Source organism: Aulonocara stuartgranti (assembly GCF_965226115.1).
Source record: "Aulonocara stuartgranti genome assembly, chromosome: 18".
NCBI lineage: Eukaryota > Metazoa > Chordata > Actinopteri > Cichliformes > Cichlidae > Aulonocara > Aulonocara stuartgranti.
In genome coordinates, this window is record NC_138954.1 from 4,171,501 (window position 1) to 4,187,336 (window position 15,836).

At 39.9% G+C, this 15,836-nt stretch overlaps 3 protein-coding genes across 3 annotated transcripts; 1 reads left to right on the forward strand and 2 right to left on the reverse strand.

The window, feature by feature from the left end:
* Positions 1-208: 208 nt before the first annotated feature.
* Positions 209-4,590, reverse strand: LOC309694508 (uncharacterized protein). Its single transcript, XM_082514653.1, has 3 exons — positions 4,416-4,590; positions 2,993-3,242; positions 209-2,732 (listed from the first exon to the last, which is right to left on the reverse strand). Exons 2-3 carry the CDS (start codon positions 3,225-3,227, stop codon positions 1,117-1,119), a joined length of 1,851 nt encoding a protein of 616 aa, XP_082370779.1. The 5' UTR covers positions 3,228-3,242; positions 4,416-4,590; the 3' UTR covers positions 209-1,116.
* Positions 4,591-5,114: 524 nt separating this feature from the next.
* Positions 5,115-9,161, reverse strand: epdr1 (ependymin related 1). The gene is made up of 4 exons (XM_082513687.1): positions 9,143-9,161; positions 8,449-8,725; positions 6,754-6,962; positions 5,115-5,803 (listed from the first exon to the last, which is right to left on the reverse strand). The coding sequence occupies exons 2-4, from the start codon at positions 8,682-8,684 to the stop codon at positions 5,610-5,612; spliced, it is 639 nt and encodes a 212-aa protein (XP_082369813.1). The 5' UTR covers positions 8,685-8,725; positions 9,143-9,161; the 3' UTR covers positions 5,115-5,609.
* Positions 9,162-9,392: 231 nt separating this feature from the next.
* nol7 (nucleolar protein 7) lies at positions 9,393-14,956 on the forward strand. Its single transcript, XM_082513685.1, has 8 exons — positions 9,393-9,623; positions 10,665-10,725; positions 11,609-11,664; positions 11,757-11,782; positions 11,913-12,000; positions 12,764-12,885; positions 13,263-13,340; positions 14,481-14,956. The coding sequence occupies exons 1-8, from the start codon at positions 9,439-9,441 to the stop codon at positions 14,552-14,554; spliced, it is 690 nt and encodes a 229-aa protein (XP_082369811.1). The 5' UTR covers positions 9,393-9,438; the 3' UTR covers positions 14,555-14,956.
* The last annotated feature ends 880 nt before the right edge of the window (positions 14,957-15,836 follow it).

Sequence of the window (15,836 nt, forward strand, 5' to 3'; positions counted from 1 at the left end):
AAAAATTTTATGCTGCAATTTTGAATTGTTAGTGCAATAAAATGCATTTGCAAATTCAGTTACAAATGTATTTTTTAAATTATTTTATTTATTTAAACATTGCAAAAGTAACTTATTATTTAATAATTACATTTTAAATAAAGACTATTTATAAATCAATATTTCAAAATGATTTATTAATCCATTGATAAATACGTCAAATCGAAAATGGATTTCACAAAAAAAGAATTAAACTCTCAAAAAAACCCTAATTTGACAAATGCCATTCGGCAGCTGTTTCTACACTCTGCCCAACACGGATATGTGAAGAATGTGAAAGGACTCTGCTGTGAAATGGAGAGCCAAATCTCTGAGTCTTTGCCTGCGGACAGCCTGACCACCTGTTAACGGTAACATTTTAACATGGCTAATGTTGGCACCACTGCATGTAGTGCCACAATTTTTTAAGTTAAAGAGTTTTTCCTTCCCACTTACACCAAGTTGTTGTTTATAGAAGGACATGTGACTGTTGGCGTTTTCTCTCTATTACTGTAGGGACTTCACTTTACAACTCAGAAAAAAGCCATGAGTTTAAAACACATCTTTATTTAAACCTTATAAAACTCAAAACCCTTCAGCATCTTCTGAAGTTTAATTTTAATGAAAATGAACATCAAGTTCATAATGATATATTTGTGTCTTCTGTGTGACACTTCCCTGCTTTTAATATTGTGCAGTGAAACCTCTGAACAACAGAGAAATTAAATATTTGCCATAATAAGCAACAAGTGACAAAAAAAAAAAACTTATATAAGCTTCTTTCTCTATAACAAAGCTGTTTAGTGGAACAAGTTTATCTACAACTTGTGCTTGTCACCTCTACAGCCTAAAACAATAAAAATATGAAGTCAGACAAATATAAAACCAGAGTTTCCCCTGCATCATATGAATAAGACAATTAATAGAATAAACAATTGTTACAGTTAGTTATTGTGTAAAATAAATATATGCCGTATTGAGCTGAATAATACCTGTGGGATAATCATATTTTATCCCACAGGTGTGATTTGCACTGTCATTGCTCGCTCTACTATTAACACACATGCTACACTGACACATTTCTTAAACAGGAAACATTTAACCAGTCGTCATGTGAATTGTCATGTGAGATTTCATGTTCGTAACATTACGGAATCTTTTCCCACAGGTACTACACAAATATGGCTTCTCGCCTGTGTGAATTCGCAGGTGGTTTTGCAACTGTGCCAACTGAATGAAACTTTTCCCGCAGGTGCCACACGAATATGGCTTCTCACCTGTGTGAATTCGCATGTGAGTTTTCAATGTTGATAATTCTCTAAATGATTTCCCACAGGTGCTACAAGAATACGGCCTCTCACCTGTGTGTACTGTCATATGTCTTTTTAAACCGGACAGGCCACAAAATCCTTTCCCACAGGTGCTACAAGAAAATGGCCTCTCACCTGTGTGAGTTCTCATATGCCTTTTCAGGTTTTGCAGCTGAATGAAACCTTTCCCACAGGTGCTACAAGCATGTCGCTTCTCACCTGAGTGAATTTTCATGTGATTTTTGAATCCTGTTAAATTACTAAATCTTCTTCCACATGTAGTACAACAATATGGCCTCTCACCTGTGTGTATTCTCATGTGAATTTTCAAGTATACCATTGTAGCGTAGCTTTTCCCACAGGTGCTACAAGAATGAGGCTTCTCACCTGTGTGAATTTTCATGTGAGTTTCTAGTCCTGATTTATAAGTGAATTTTTTCGCACATGTGTTACAAGAATATGGTTTTTCACCCGTGTGGATTCTCATGTGTTTTTTGCACTCTGATGAGCTAATGAAGCTTTTCCCACATGTGCTACATAAATATGGTTTCTCACCTGTATGGATTCTCATGTGAATTTTTAAATTTGGTGTCTGGGTGAATCCTTTCCCACAGATGCTGCAAGCAAATGGTTTCTCGCCTGTGTGACTCCTTACGTGACATTCCAGTGATGATTTCTTTCTGAAACTGCTCCCACAGATCCTACAAGAATAAGGCTTCTCACCTGTGTGAATTCTCATGTGAACTTTCAAGTTTATCATATGCTTGAATCTTTTACCACACATGCTACAAGAATGGGGCTTTTCATCCGAGTGAACTTTTATATGACTTTCCAAATCTGATTTCTTGTAGAATTTTTTTCCACAGGTGCCACACAAATGTGGCTTTTCACCTGTGTGAATTCTAAGGTGGCTTCTGAAGGGTGATGAGAAACTAAATGTTTTCCCACAGGTGCTACAACAATATGGCTTCTCACCTGTGTGGACTCTCATGTGACTTTTCAAGTTTATCATCTGACTAAATCCTCTCCCACAGGTGCTGCAAGAATGTGGCCTCTCACCTTTATGAACTCTTAGATGTCTTGTCAAAGAGGATTTATAGTAAAAGGTTTTTCCACAAATGTCACATTTTACAGAGTTTTCACATGTTTCAGATTTACGCGACAGTCGCTTATTTCTGTTTATCTGAGGTCTTTTCTTCAGCTCTGCATTTCTAGTTGATTCCACATGCTTGCTTTCTTCCTGCTTCAGTACAAGATGCTCTCCCTTTTGACTGGTGCAGAGTTCCTTCTGTTCCTCTTTCATCTGTGAAGGGTCATCATTGTTTATACTTGAGTTCATCTCTTGATTAAAGTCCTGCTTGTCTGTGAGAACCTCCTCTTTACAGTCATGCTGTTGTGGGAAATCTGAAAGGAGAAACATAACAGGAAAACACACAATTGAGAAAATATAATGCTAACTATTAGCAGGTCTTTACTTTGTGAGCATGTCACTCACATTTACCAATGAAATTTATTCTTCAGTTGTGGCAGATCATTTTGGACACTGGTGCAAGTGACTGCATAGTTCTTGGATTCTAATTTGCAAAAATTATCTCAATATTTCGATGTTTGTGATTATCAAACTGTAGAAATATATCTCTCATTAGCTGGCTGGTTTTACAAACCTGTGCTGCGTAAGTTTATTTCTGGTTTCCACATGTTATCCAGGAGTCTGAGCTGTTCTTCCCCGGTCCAGACGATGATGTCTTCAGCTTCCTGCTTCACTACAAGCTGCTCTCCCTCTCGACTGATGCAGAGTTCCTTCTTTTCCTCTTTAATTGGAGGAGGATCTGGGTCCTTTTGGTCCAGGCTGTTGTTCCTCTCCTGGTCATCCAGACCCTCCTCTTTCTCACAATTCATTTTGTTGTGGGAGGTCTTGAGGAACAGTGGGACATAAGAAAAATGTTACCAATATGATGACAGGAAAATACAGTTGTGAGCAAAGGCTGCCATACCTGGATGTGACACGTTCACTCTATCTGCTGTTTAACACGTTAGTGACTTAGAAAACACATTCATGTTAACTGCCGCCGTTTGTCACAGATTAACATGGGCACCAGTCTGCTCAACAAGATGTAATATTGTGGCTTGACTTACTGCGCCAGTCTGCACGCCAAGATACTAAACCCTAGTTTATTGTGAATGTTAGTGCTGTATAATGAGCAGTCCATTTACATGATTTAATGCTGGAAACAGTCTATTTTGTCCTAACAGAATGTTTTTATTTCAGGATATAACCTGAGGCGCTAACTGACAGGTGATCTTTGTCAGTGCATGAACATGTGCATTGGTGAGTTCAGAGCACTGCAATGATCAGTGTATTAAATGAAGCTGCAGGGCAGATGTGGTGGATCTTATGGAAATAATCTATTGTAACAGACCAACCTACAGATTTTTATCAGAATAATGTCGCTCCTGCCTTTGGTTCTGGTTTGGTCTGCGTCAGTCAGTGCTGGATGTCTCAAAAACAGCTCTTTACAATCAGCACACGTGGACTTTATTTTCTTTGCAGCTTTGCAGGAGCTGAGTCTTCTAATGTCTGTTACTGTCCTGTATACGCTCAGCGTCTGAAAGAAGACTCCATCATAGCTCTGTCTGAATGTATACAGTTATTATGCTCACAAGCTTGTGCTTGCTGCTCACTGTGTGGGAGAGCCTGCAGGTTCAGACAGAGGGAGGCTATTTTGGCCCCTTATTATTAGTTTATACAGGCCAAACATAATGTTGCAAAAAAAAAAACTCGTTTAAAAATTCACTTTCGGAACACCTGCCCCCGCAGGCGGCCGCGGGCTGAGGGACAAAGAGCCGATGGTAGCACAGTGCTGATAACAGAAGCTTCCTGTCACCGACTCTTTGATTTTAATGTATAAAAACCAGCTTATAGTAAAGTCACTCTCCCCTGTATCTTATCGGATGCTATATGCTAAAACCCTTCATTTAAAAACAAGAGGAGGACTTGTGTTATTTCATTGATTTCAGTCCGTTAGCATTCAAACTGAGCTCGTGCGCGCTATGTTAGCTCATTGACACCGTCACAGTTTTACACACCTGTTATGTGTCACTCTATCTCAGCTGTCTTCATATCCTGCAGTCTGCTCTGATGGTTGATCTCCCCCTCATACCGCACGATCGATTTTTAACCACCGGTAGTCTCTAATGTTGACAAACTCTCTGAAATACGGAAATGACGCCTGAGCACTGACAGTTGCGTCACTTCCGCCCTTCGCCGTTGGATTTTGGGCAGATTAGAGGCATCAAAAGCCCACACACACACCCCTCCCCCATGACTAGACATCAGCTTTCTTTGATGTTAAAATTCAAATGGTTTTGTGGTAATAAAATGTCTATAAAATAAGGGAAACAATCTACGTACACCTGCTTACATTTCTTACTGTGTTTAGTTCTGGGGGATAAATTTAAATGGCAAAAGAAGAATCATACGGAAATTAACTCAAAGCTGGCAGTCTGGAAATGATGGTTTACCCATAATTGTAATAATGAGATCAAAACTCTTAAAGTCCCTTTCGAGCACAGAGTTAACTGAACGTAATTGAATGATGTCATGTGATGGATTTTATAGCCAAAAGTACCATCAGGCTCTAAGTGAGGACACACAAAAAAATAATGTTTACTTAAAGTGTCTGACAGTTATAGAAAGCTACTGCATTCATAAAGTGTTTATCCAGTTTTATGGTAATTGTACGGAGTATTTTAATTCATACTACTTTATACTTCAACTTCACAACATTTCAGAGGAAAATAATCGTTTTATTCCAGTGATATCTGACAGTTTTAGCTTTGAGTCTTTACACATCATGCTTCATACAAGTATCCCAAATGTCGTAGTGAAATTTAAAGATACAAGTCACAAAATAAAAGCAGGTTACAAAATAGTAACGATTTGTCTTTCCCATGAATCATCTTAAAACCATTCAGATCTCATCTTCTGACCTTTTCGAGGGTCCTGATTCCATAGTTTGGGAAGCGCTGAACTGTAGTAGTTATATATTAGTAGTATTTAACTGACAGGGCATATGCAGAATGAGTTATTTTACTGTAAGTGCTACTCTTGTAGTAGAGAATTTTGAAACTGTGGCACTGGTTTCAGACTAAAGTACAGTTGTAATTTTACCTCAAACAAAATGTCAGTATACTTCAATAGTGAATGACTAAACAGGGAAGCGGTTTCAGACTTAAACTGCAGTTTAGCTTTTAAGGTCAAAGGTGAGATCTGATGAGGTCTCAGCACTCGAGGTCGACCATCCTCTCAGGCCGGGCTGACTGGCATGTGCTCGGTGGGGTGAAAACGTTGGGGTCGCTGATTCCCAGCTCCAGGCTGAAGAAGCGGGTGGAGGTGGTGACACTGCTGTTCCTCGTGTAGGTCTCCTGCACTGGGTAGCAGTCCTTCATGGTGTAAACGCCCACCCAGGTCTCATCTGGTGGAGAGACGAGGACAAGTTACTGAAATAGCAGATTTCAGATGAGGTGCCAGCTCTGCCTCGGTGCCTTTTCAGAAGCAGCACACAAAAACCAAAAGTTTTCTCACAGTGGGTAGTGGGAGTTGTGGCTGTATTGGCAAATCATTGGAGAATGTCTTGTAGTAACCCCTCTCAAACCAATAAAAACAATCTTCCCAAATTTTGGATCAACCACTCTTACCTCATCTCCACCACCATGGCTCCAGTGCCTAATCTAAAACTGTACCAAGAAAAGTGCAGTCAGATTTTGGATGTAGGAAGAATCTGACTGGGAACGGCTTTCTTTTCAGCATGACAGTGATGAAACACACTGCCAATAAAAGCATATTTGGATAGAAAAAAAAACACTTTCAGTCATGGACTGGCCTCCACAGAGCCTGAACCTTAATATTATTAAAGCAATGTGACAGAGAATGGAACAAAAAGCAGCCAACATCCACAGAAAAGCTTTGAATGTCCTTCAAGACGTCTGGAGAACTTTTGCTGAAGATTATTTAATAAATTACAAGAAAGTTGCCTAAGAGAGTTCAGAGAGTTCAGGCTGTGTTGAAGAATAAAGGTGGTCACACCACATATTGACTGTCAAGCCATCCTTTCAACTCCTTATACACCTATATACTGTTTATTACATTTTCCTAGATAAATATAAAGGAACAGTACTGCACAGTACTGTATATTAGTGTGGGGTAGTTCACGAAAGGATGCATGTAAAATGTAGAATTACTCTTTTTCGTGGAAAAGAAGTCATTTAGAAGCTACAGCCACTCTCATAATTCAATAAAACCACAGTGAAAGGGCTTATTGTTATTATAAAGCAGCTGCAGGACGTGCTGAATTTACGCTAACACTGACCTAACTCTTCAGCACTCACTATGGCCTGTTTGAAAGCATAAAAATCTCAGACTTACGTTTGCGTGCCGGCTTCCTATCTGACCACTCCTGAACCTCAATGCTGTCCCCAGGGCCGCCGATGAAGTATTGATCCTCAAAGGTGGAGTTATCAGGGACGTCGAAGGGATCCCAGGCTTCAGTCAGAGCGATCTTTGAGCATTCCTTCGTCTTCTGGTCAATCTGGAACATCACCATGCTCTGATACAAGTAGATGTACTCAAAAAACCTGAAACAAAGAGGTTAAAGAAGTTTTTGGATGGGACTGTGCAGAGGACAAAAGACACAGAGAGCGGTGTATAAACACAAACAGTGGAAAAAAAAAGATCAAATAGATATTGCTTGACTCATAGTTTTGAACTGTGAAAAAAAGTCTCACCACCAAGCATCAACCTACGGAGCTAAAAGCCAATCTCAAGATATCAGAAATTGTAGTTCCCCTAATGTCCACTAGAGTCCGGCTCCACAGCTGAGTCATTCTGCACAGACTCCCAGGTTCAAATGACCGATTTTACAGTAGAACTAATCATGTTTACAGCCTGCTACAAACCCATTTTTGGTGTCTATGGATAGTTTTCCCCTTGATGAGAACTCTACAGAGGCTGATTTAACTGGAATGTGTTTTAATCATTTCTATGTTTGGCCTCAGCTCCAGTAAATCCAGTGAAAGAACCGGAGCGCTCCACTGTGTTTGTCCTGTTGGTGCCTTTTGGAGCATTTTTAATAAATTATCTAACAAATCGTATATCCTGGTGTTTAAGAAGTTTGTGCTTCAGTTTTGGTAAAGTCTAATATTTTATTAGTCTGTTACTTGCTGGATCTGTGTGATAACACTGCATGCTCTCATCCAAACATGGTCACATCCAGTTGAAGCAAACCACCTGAGCAGTGGCCAAAACATAAAACATTCAACATTCAAATCGCAGAATCCAAAACCAGTGGGCAACATCGTGGCTCCTACTTCCATTTCTTATGCACAGAAACTATAGGGCATCTATTTCGGCAGCAAGAAAACTGTCCAAGAGTTTGATAGTGTCTCTGTCTTCTAAAGTCTGAAGATGGTTACTTTTGGCAGGATAGTCCTCTGTGCCCAAACCAAACACTCCAAAGTCGCTCTGTGGCCTCGTTTACCAGCCAGGGAACATTTCACAACTCCAGACTTTAGTCCAGGCTGAGAAGTGTTCAAACAGACTGTTTATGACCCTTTTTAGAACACAAAAATGCAAAAAACTAAACAAAACATTGTTTTATAGATTAATAGTACAGTTATAAGTCAGTCTCTGATGTGTTTTTTAATCTGATCTTTAGCACTGATGTGTAACGCATGGGAAAATAATTTATCCATTAATCGAATATGACCTTTATAATCATTATTACTACTACTATTATTACTTTTTGTAGTGTTTGCAGTATAAATAACTATGGGTGTAAATTATGGGTTGGTTTTGTGAATAAAAATACATATAAACTATAAAACAAAGCCGATCTTACAGAAAAGAAGAGCTTAAAGCTGGGACCAAATCCATTATAAATCAGCTTTATTAATGATTATTAATGATAAATGGAGTGATGCTTATATAGATGATTTGGAGATTATTAAGCGCAGATTTACAGCTGCAGCTTGTTTTGTTGTAACTCTTCACACTGACTGTGTGCAGTAATAAAACGCAGTCTGTAAACAACATGTTTACTTTGTGTTTATTTACTGGTCTTACCTCTGACACGGGGTGTGCTTCTTGTGCTGCTGCAGGACTCGGATCCTCTGGTTCAGGGCGTCGTACGAGACGGCGGCTCGGCTGTTCCTTCCGGTGCTGTGGTCGTACACAACCCACCTTCCCTCCCACTGCAGCGGGGCGACGCAGGGCCCGACCGCCGGGGACGCATCCATCCGCGGGAGGACGAAGACAGAGGCCCCAGCAGCGGCCACAAACACGAGCAGAAGTCGGTGCATTGTGCCCGAGTCCCGTTCACTACTAACAGCCCGGCAGATCCCTAGAATAAAGAGGAGATGGTTTTCCGGTTTTATCTTTCAAAATTAAAGCACAGGTAGTTAACATTTTCCTCCAGATATTACAAAACAAGCACATAATGAGGAAAATATAGACACTTGTTTCCGCCACTGAAACAAAAAAATAAAATAAAATAAAATTCAGATTTAAATAGAAATTTCGACTTATTATCTGAAAATTTTAGTGACTGAAACTTCTGAATAAGTTGATTTCAAGATTCTTAAGTCGAAAATTTAAGTTAAAAAGTCACAATTTTGAGAGACTGGCCTTAAATTTAAAATAAATGAATAAAAATCTGTTGGAAAATACTACCTACAACAAACTTTACAGTTACAAACACCTAAATTGTTAAACGTTAACTGTAATATAGATGATATTCTATCTCAAAAGTTTGACTTACTCAGAAGTAACTAACTAGACATTTCGAGATATTGAAATGTTGGCATAATTGTATGGATGGTGAAATATATTCTGCAAAAACAACAAACAACTTATTAAATAAATATTAAATTAATACAAATATAAAATGGGAAAACTTTCTAGAATTAGATAATCCTATCATTCGCTCATTTAGATCTATCTAAAACGGTTTGTTTGTTGGGCTGCAGTCATTGGTTGGTCGATCAGTCGGGTTCATTCTTTTTGCGTCACGTTGTGTGCGGCGTGGCCTGATGACGTCTCACAACGCTGGACAACATGGCGAAGAAACAACGTGGGAAAGCCAGCTCGTCGTCAAAGACGGCGGGCATCGAAAAGCCCGCAGAGAGTTTCACCTTGTCGCTGGAGTCTAGCGACGATGAAGCTCCAGAGGAGGTGACCTTTGAAGACTCCAAAGCTGCGGCTCTGCGGAGCATGAAACAGGCGCTGGATACCGCTAGAAGGTAGCTAACCGCTAGCTAACCTGTGCTGGGACGGTTGGGCCAAACTCCATTCAAAAAACTTTGCATTCAGATGTCTCTATTCCAGTGAACACTACAGATACATTACGTAATTTTTACGTAGGCGTATATCAAATCGGCAGCACGAAATTTAACAAAATTCATGTTCACAACGTGTGTATTTTTTTAGCTGTTGTGTACTCTCAGACGCACAGCTCTGTGTCATCAAATTGGTCTGGATCTTTGAATTGTTTGACGAAGTTTAGTTGGGCTAATGTCTAAAAGAGAAACTTTTCAAGCGTCAAAAAATAAACCCGATATGGACTGCACACTCAGAGGCCTTTTTATTAGCCACATTTGTAACAGTTCTGTCATAAACTTCACGTCTAGTCAGATTTAAGGGTGACCTCAGCAGGGCCACAAACGGATCAGTAAATTATCCTGAGGCGTTTGCCGGTTTTTGCAGTATTTTCATACATGAGGGACCAACATTATGCACTCCACACTGTATATAAATGCCACTTGTTTTGCACATATTCAACTCTGTATATTTTATATATTTTTATTATTATTATTATTATTATTATTATATATATATTTTTTTTTTTTATAAACTATTTAATTTGTAAAAATGTGTATACACACACACACACACACACACACACACACACGTAGGAAAATATTTAGTATACACATCCAGAAATGCATACACTATTATATATTGTACATATATTTATTAGTTTCAGGTTGGCCATTCTTGTATTTTGCTCGTTTGTGTTGTTGTGTTTGCACATCTCTGTTGCTTGTGGGGCTCGCACACAAGAATTTCACTCGCATGTGCTGTGCCAGTGTGCCTGCACATGTGATGTGACAATAAAAAGTGATTTGATTTGATTATTAGCAGTCCCCTGAGAATGGCTTACGCTTGATCGCCACCAGCAAAAATTCCCCATAAGTGTTATTACATTATCAGCAGAAGCTGTACAGTTGTGTGTTTGTGTCATTGTTATCCATAAACCTGATGAAATGCTCCTCTGTTTGCAGGGAAAAGCAGCTGCTAAAAGAGAAGAGGAGGAAGAGACAGGCGCTCTTCCAAGAACAGAAGGTCAGTGTGTGTCATTTTAAATGGTTTCAAATACTTTCAGAGGCCTGGACCCTGTCTAACCCTGAGTTTTAAGTTTTACAAATGCATTTACCTTCTTACCAGGGTGCATAACCATGGTAACTTCTCATGAAGTCATAACCTGCTCCTGAGAAAACATATGGACAAGTTCAAAACTACTGCCTGCTGAACAATGGATCGCCTAGAAAATGGTGTCACCAATCCTCAGAGCTCACTGCATTGACACTAATATGAGCTAAAGTATTTTTTTAAAGTCTAAAGATGAAATTTACATCACCCTAACACAAGCGGACTAACAGATTCAGAAAGTGCAGAACCTGTTTAACTCCCATTACAGTCTGACTATTGATTTTAGTTTAAGTGAAGCCAGATCAGGAGAGCCTGAGTATGCTGAAGTTGCTTCATAGTTCAGGATCCAGGCTCAACCCAATCACACATCAGTGCTTTCTTTTATTTTACTTCTATCTGAAAAGAGTTCAGAGGGTGTTCATTTCAGAAGGAGACACCGCTGTGCTGTTTGAGGTGTATTAAAGCAACATTAAGGAAATGATGGGGAGGAGAGTTTTATTTATTTTTCTTCATTATTGTTTTTAATCCCTCTGCCTGTGAGTCTTCTTCACTGCAGGGTGGTTAACTTTGCTTAGCTTTACAGTAAAGAGGCAGGAAGTAGCACGCCTGGTTTGATTGATTCTGGAGGAGGATGTCAGTGTTTTGTTCCAGTCCCATTCTTGACATTTTTCACTTTAGCTCAAAATGCAAAGTGACAAAAAACAGTTCTCTCTTTTTGCCTTTCAGTGTGACCTAATGCCGTAGAAAAACTAAAAGATGTGTGAACCTGCAGTTTCACAGACTGTTTTCTCCACAGAAAAGAAAACTCTTATCGGCTGACGTGTTGGAGGAAATCGACTCAGCTTCCTCAAAGTAAGTTTACCCGTCTAATTCTTGGATTTAACACATCGTCTCCATCAACTCACTCAGTGCTCACAACATTTGTTTGTTTTTCTTTTCTCCAGGAAGCAGAAACAGTCTGAAGATGAAGGTAAAGAAGCTTTCTTAATACATCTTTAACCATTTAGCTGATGCTGTGGAAGGACTGGGCACTGATTTGTAGAGCAGCAGATTGAACTTCAGATCTGTGACTTCAGCTAAATCAACCTGTCCTCACCCAGGTGAACAGGAGGAAAAGCCAGAAAAAGAGGGGGGAGATGGAAAGAAGAAGAAAAAGAAAAGGAGTGGGAAATTGGCAAATGCCCGGAAGTATGTCAATGTTTTTAAACCATTTTATTTCAGAGTTTAAGAGAGACACTTTACTTGGGTGGACTTGCCAGATTCTTTATTATTTAGTGTGGTCAGCAAATACCTTGTTGCTGTTACACATTACCAGGCACCAATAGAAACAAGAGAAAATGATGTATTTGAAGACAGGAAGTGTCTCAAACTAATATTTTTCAGTCTAATTTAATGAAGACTTTGCTCCAGCCTGTCCTCATGAGTTTCTCCTCCAGCGATGGTTCATGATGGTGGAGCTGGAGTTCATTAGCAGGAGAGACCCACTGATTGTTTTGGGAACATCTCTGCAGATAAAATATTGGTAGACAAACTTTGATTCACTGATGAAAGCCAGTTTGCAGCTCCTCACCCACCACGATTAGACAAAATCTGTTGTTACCAAGCACTTCACTGACTGCTGGACCCACTGATCAGAATCCACTCAGTGACATTTCAGAGAGGAAGTGAAGATGCTGAAAACCTCTCAATAAAATAATGATACAGAAATGTGATACTTTCATTGTTCTCACCTCATTGGGCACTTTAAATTTAGGATATTAGTTGGACTCTGTGTGCAGAGACTTGTTTTAATTCTCAGCCTTTTGGATCCAATGAAAGTGCATGCTGGTGCTACTGAAGAAGTCTCAAACTGATCCTGATATATGTGAGACGATCATTATTCACTAAAGTGAAGCTGATCAAACACGCATTCTTCTTTCCGTCCTTTTATTGTACTCGTGTTGTTTGTCAGTCTGAAGGGGAAGTACACAGTGACGACGGTGAAGGAGCGAACGCTGGCGTCCTTCCAACAGCAGGTGGCCGAGGAGTTCATCCGGTCCAGACTGTACGGACCAGGAACCTGCAGGACCACAAGTAAGCTGGTGGCGCCGCCATACTTAATTTTTTGTCAGGTTTTCTACTCCATGATACAGGGAGATGCATTTCTGCAGAGATTTTATCACCTTGTTTGTTGTTCTTTGGTCTTAATACTGAGTGAACACAGCTTCTGTGTTGCTGATGTAAAATGAAGCAAACATCTGCAAGCTACACTCTGTGGCAGTAGTCTGTAAAGACGAGGATCTGTCTCAATTTGAGCTTTGCTACAATGACGTCCCGTCTCACTGAGAGGCGCTCGCTCTCCCGGGCGTCCTGCTGCAGAGACCGCGACGACATTCACAGCTTTCAGTCTTCAGACTTTCAGACCGGCGTTCTGCTCAGTGTTTTTAATCTTAATGTCCTTCTGCTTTCAGATAATGAGATGCTGTCCCTCCAGAACAAGAAGGGGTGGAATAAAAGTGCGGCAGTGCAGTTTGTCAAGAAAGACTGGGGTACGTTCAGAACAAGCCTGAGATTGATGACCAGAGGAAGTTTACTTCAGCTTTTACAGTCCAGTTGGTGCAATGTGTCGTCCAAAGATAAGAAGCTTAAAAAGGAAAAAAAAGAAGACTTTTTTTTCTTAACTGATTACTTTCTGCACAGTTTGTTATAAAAGAGATGGTGGGGCCTGAATACAAATCCCAGAAAAGTCTGAAGCTCTAAAGATGGTGGAAATATGAGCCAGTGATGTTGATGCTGGACATGTACAGGTGAGGTTTACGGTGGCCTCAGCTGTGTGGTGGAGGCGGGCAGGTTTACTTATCGTAGTAAAGGTGGATGGTTTTTTTGCTTTCTACTATGAAACTGCGTGTAGATAGAAGTATAATTTCTAGAGAATAAATGACCAGGGAATTAGGTGTTGCAGAGATGGCCGCAAAGTGGTAATACTTTAATTTAGATCTGTGGTCACCCCAATTACAGCCAAGTACACAGTGATTTCAGCTTTATCTGTAAAATGGGGTCAAAGGCATGAAAAGTTTGAGGTCACAGTTACAGATGGGTTCATCGAGAAGTTACGGTAAAACCTGTTTGTTATAGAAGTCTTTGTGTGAGACGAGTAAAGATATGGTCGAGTCTCTGCAGGCTTTGCACACCTGGATTGTGCACACCTGCACATTGTTTAACTGTCATTGGTTTGATCTCTTTAAATCTTTTACAGAATTTTGCGGTTATTGCCACACAGGTCAGATTTATGCCATGATATTTATTAATGTTGTTGTCACCACTCACCAGGTTTTCTGCCCCTGAGGCTTTTCAGGAGAGATTTTACCGCCATGTTTTTTGTTCTTTGGTCTTAATACTTTGTGTTATTGATTTAAAATAAACACCTGCAAGCTACACTCTGTGGCAGTAGTCTGTAAAGACGATGATCTGTCTCAATTTGAGCTTTGCTACAATGATGTCCCGTCTCACTGAGAGGCGCTCGCTCTCCCGGGCGTCCTGTTGCAGAGACCGCGACGACACTCCCAATTTTCAGTCTTCAGACTGGCATATTTACTCTCGATGTCTTTCTAAAGGGTGTTTGAGTTGGAAAGCTGTGGGGACATAAGTCACATTTTTAAAAAAAACAACTTATTGGTCTGATCTTTCAGCCTCTAAGGAGAAAGCCAAAGCAGAGAAGCTGAAGAAGAGGTGGCTCCACAAACAGCAGCTTCCCTCCTGTTGATGGGACGTAAGCAAGCAGCCTGTGAGCACACTTCTCCCCACGGCTGTTTATAAGGACTCAAAACAGTCAGCATCACTGAGGAGGGGGTGGCAGCACTGTTGAAGCTTCAGGATGGGACAGTATACAGACTCTGAACTTGTCACAGAGACTCAAAAGACTGAGATCCTACCAAACTAAAGTCCTTCAACAGGTTCTTCATCACGGCTTTACCAAGAAGCAAAGGTTTTATTACTGCGTCTCCAAGTTTGTAAGGCTTTAATGTGAAGTTCTTGTGTTTCGTGTTTTTCTGCAGTCGCTTGTGTTAAAGGTGTTTTCATACCTGAAAGGCTAAAAATCAGATGTTTCCTCTTTTTTTTTCTGTAAAAATTCTGTATGAATAAATGCTGATTGTTTTCTATTTCATATTTTTGAGATAAAAACCCTGATGCTTTCATCAGGTGTTCGTTTGCATTCAAAAACAAAAATGCAAAAGATGACGTGGTTGAGTATCAGCACAGCATCTTTGGTAATTAAACTTACTTCAGACATAAGAGAAAAATAGCACTCAAATAATCCTGAGTTGAAATATGAAATGACAATATTTAGAAGACAAAAATAAAAGTTGAACTATAGGGCCAATCTATGGACATTTTACTGTGAATATACATATTTATGGGTAGTTTATCATGAAATATGTACATACACAGCTTTTGTTATATTTTTTACTATTTTCAGTCCAAAGCACTGAATCCTTCTCAGATACAAAGGCTTGAAAAGTTGGGATCTGTCATTAAAGCTCTCGTAGTGTCACATCCTGTCAGAGCACTTTGCTCTCAGACTGAATGAGATGAAGTATCTTGTTCCTGTAGAACCAGCTCCCAGTTTGGGAGAGCAAAGCCCTATTTTAAGATTAGCCTTCAAAGTGTCAGGCAACCCTGCACCTTCCATGCTGCTGGGGGACTTTTCATGATGCACTGAGCAGTCTCCACTCACCTGTATTCACTCCCCATGAGTTTATATGCCTTTATTTTCTCTCCCTCTTAAATATTTTTTTTTTCCTCTCTATGCCTTCAATTTCTCCCTCACCTCCCCTACCAGTGGGCTGGTAGATAGCTGGCCCTCCCCAAGTCTGATCAAAGGTGGTTCTTCCTTCCCACAGTCGTCAGTTCTACTAATATGGTATAGGCTGGTCATTGGGCTTCATTCACTGAATTTTGTTTCAGTTATTGTAAAAGTGCAAGAAACCCCAGAGTTAAAGAAGAATCTTTGAACACGTCATTTTGAATTAAACTGAACTCGATTT

Excerpts from the sequence above, each read along its gene's own strand:
- nol7 (XM_082513685.1), top strand. The coding sequence starts at position 9,439 with ATGGCGAAGAAACAACGTGGGAAAGCCAGCTCGTCGTCAAAGACGGCG. Across the intron at positions 12,001-12,763 it reads AAATTGGCAAATGCCCGGAA|TCTGAAGGGGAAGTACACAG; the intron begins GTATGTCAATGT and ends GTTGTTTGTCAG. Across the intron at positions 12,886-13,262 it reads AGGAACCTGCAGGACCACAA|ATAATGAGATGCTGTCCCTC; the intron begins GTAAGCTGGTGG and ends TTCTGCTTTCAG.
- epdr1 (XM_082513687.1), bottom strand. The coding sequence starts at position 8,684 with ATGCACCGACTTCTGCTCGTGTTTGTGGCCGCTGCTGGGGCCTCTGTC. Across the intron at positions 6,963-8,448 it reads AAGCACACCCCGTGTCAGAG|GTTTTTTGAGTACATCTACT; the intron begins GTAAGACCAGTA and ends TCTTTGTTTCAG. Across the intron at positions 5,804-6,753 it reads TAGGAAGCCGGCACGCAAAC|ATGAGACCTGGGTGGGCGTT; the intron begins GTAAGTCTGAGA and ends TCTCTCCACCAG.
- LOC309694508 (XM_082514653.1), bottom strand. The coding sequence starts at position 3,227 with ATGAATTGTGAGAAAGAGGAGGGTCTGGATGACCAGGAGAGGAACAAC. Across the intron at positions 2,733-2,992 it reads AATAAACTTACGCAGCACAG|ATTTCCCACAACAGCATGAC; the intron begins GTTTGTAAAACC and ends TTCTCCTTTCAG.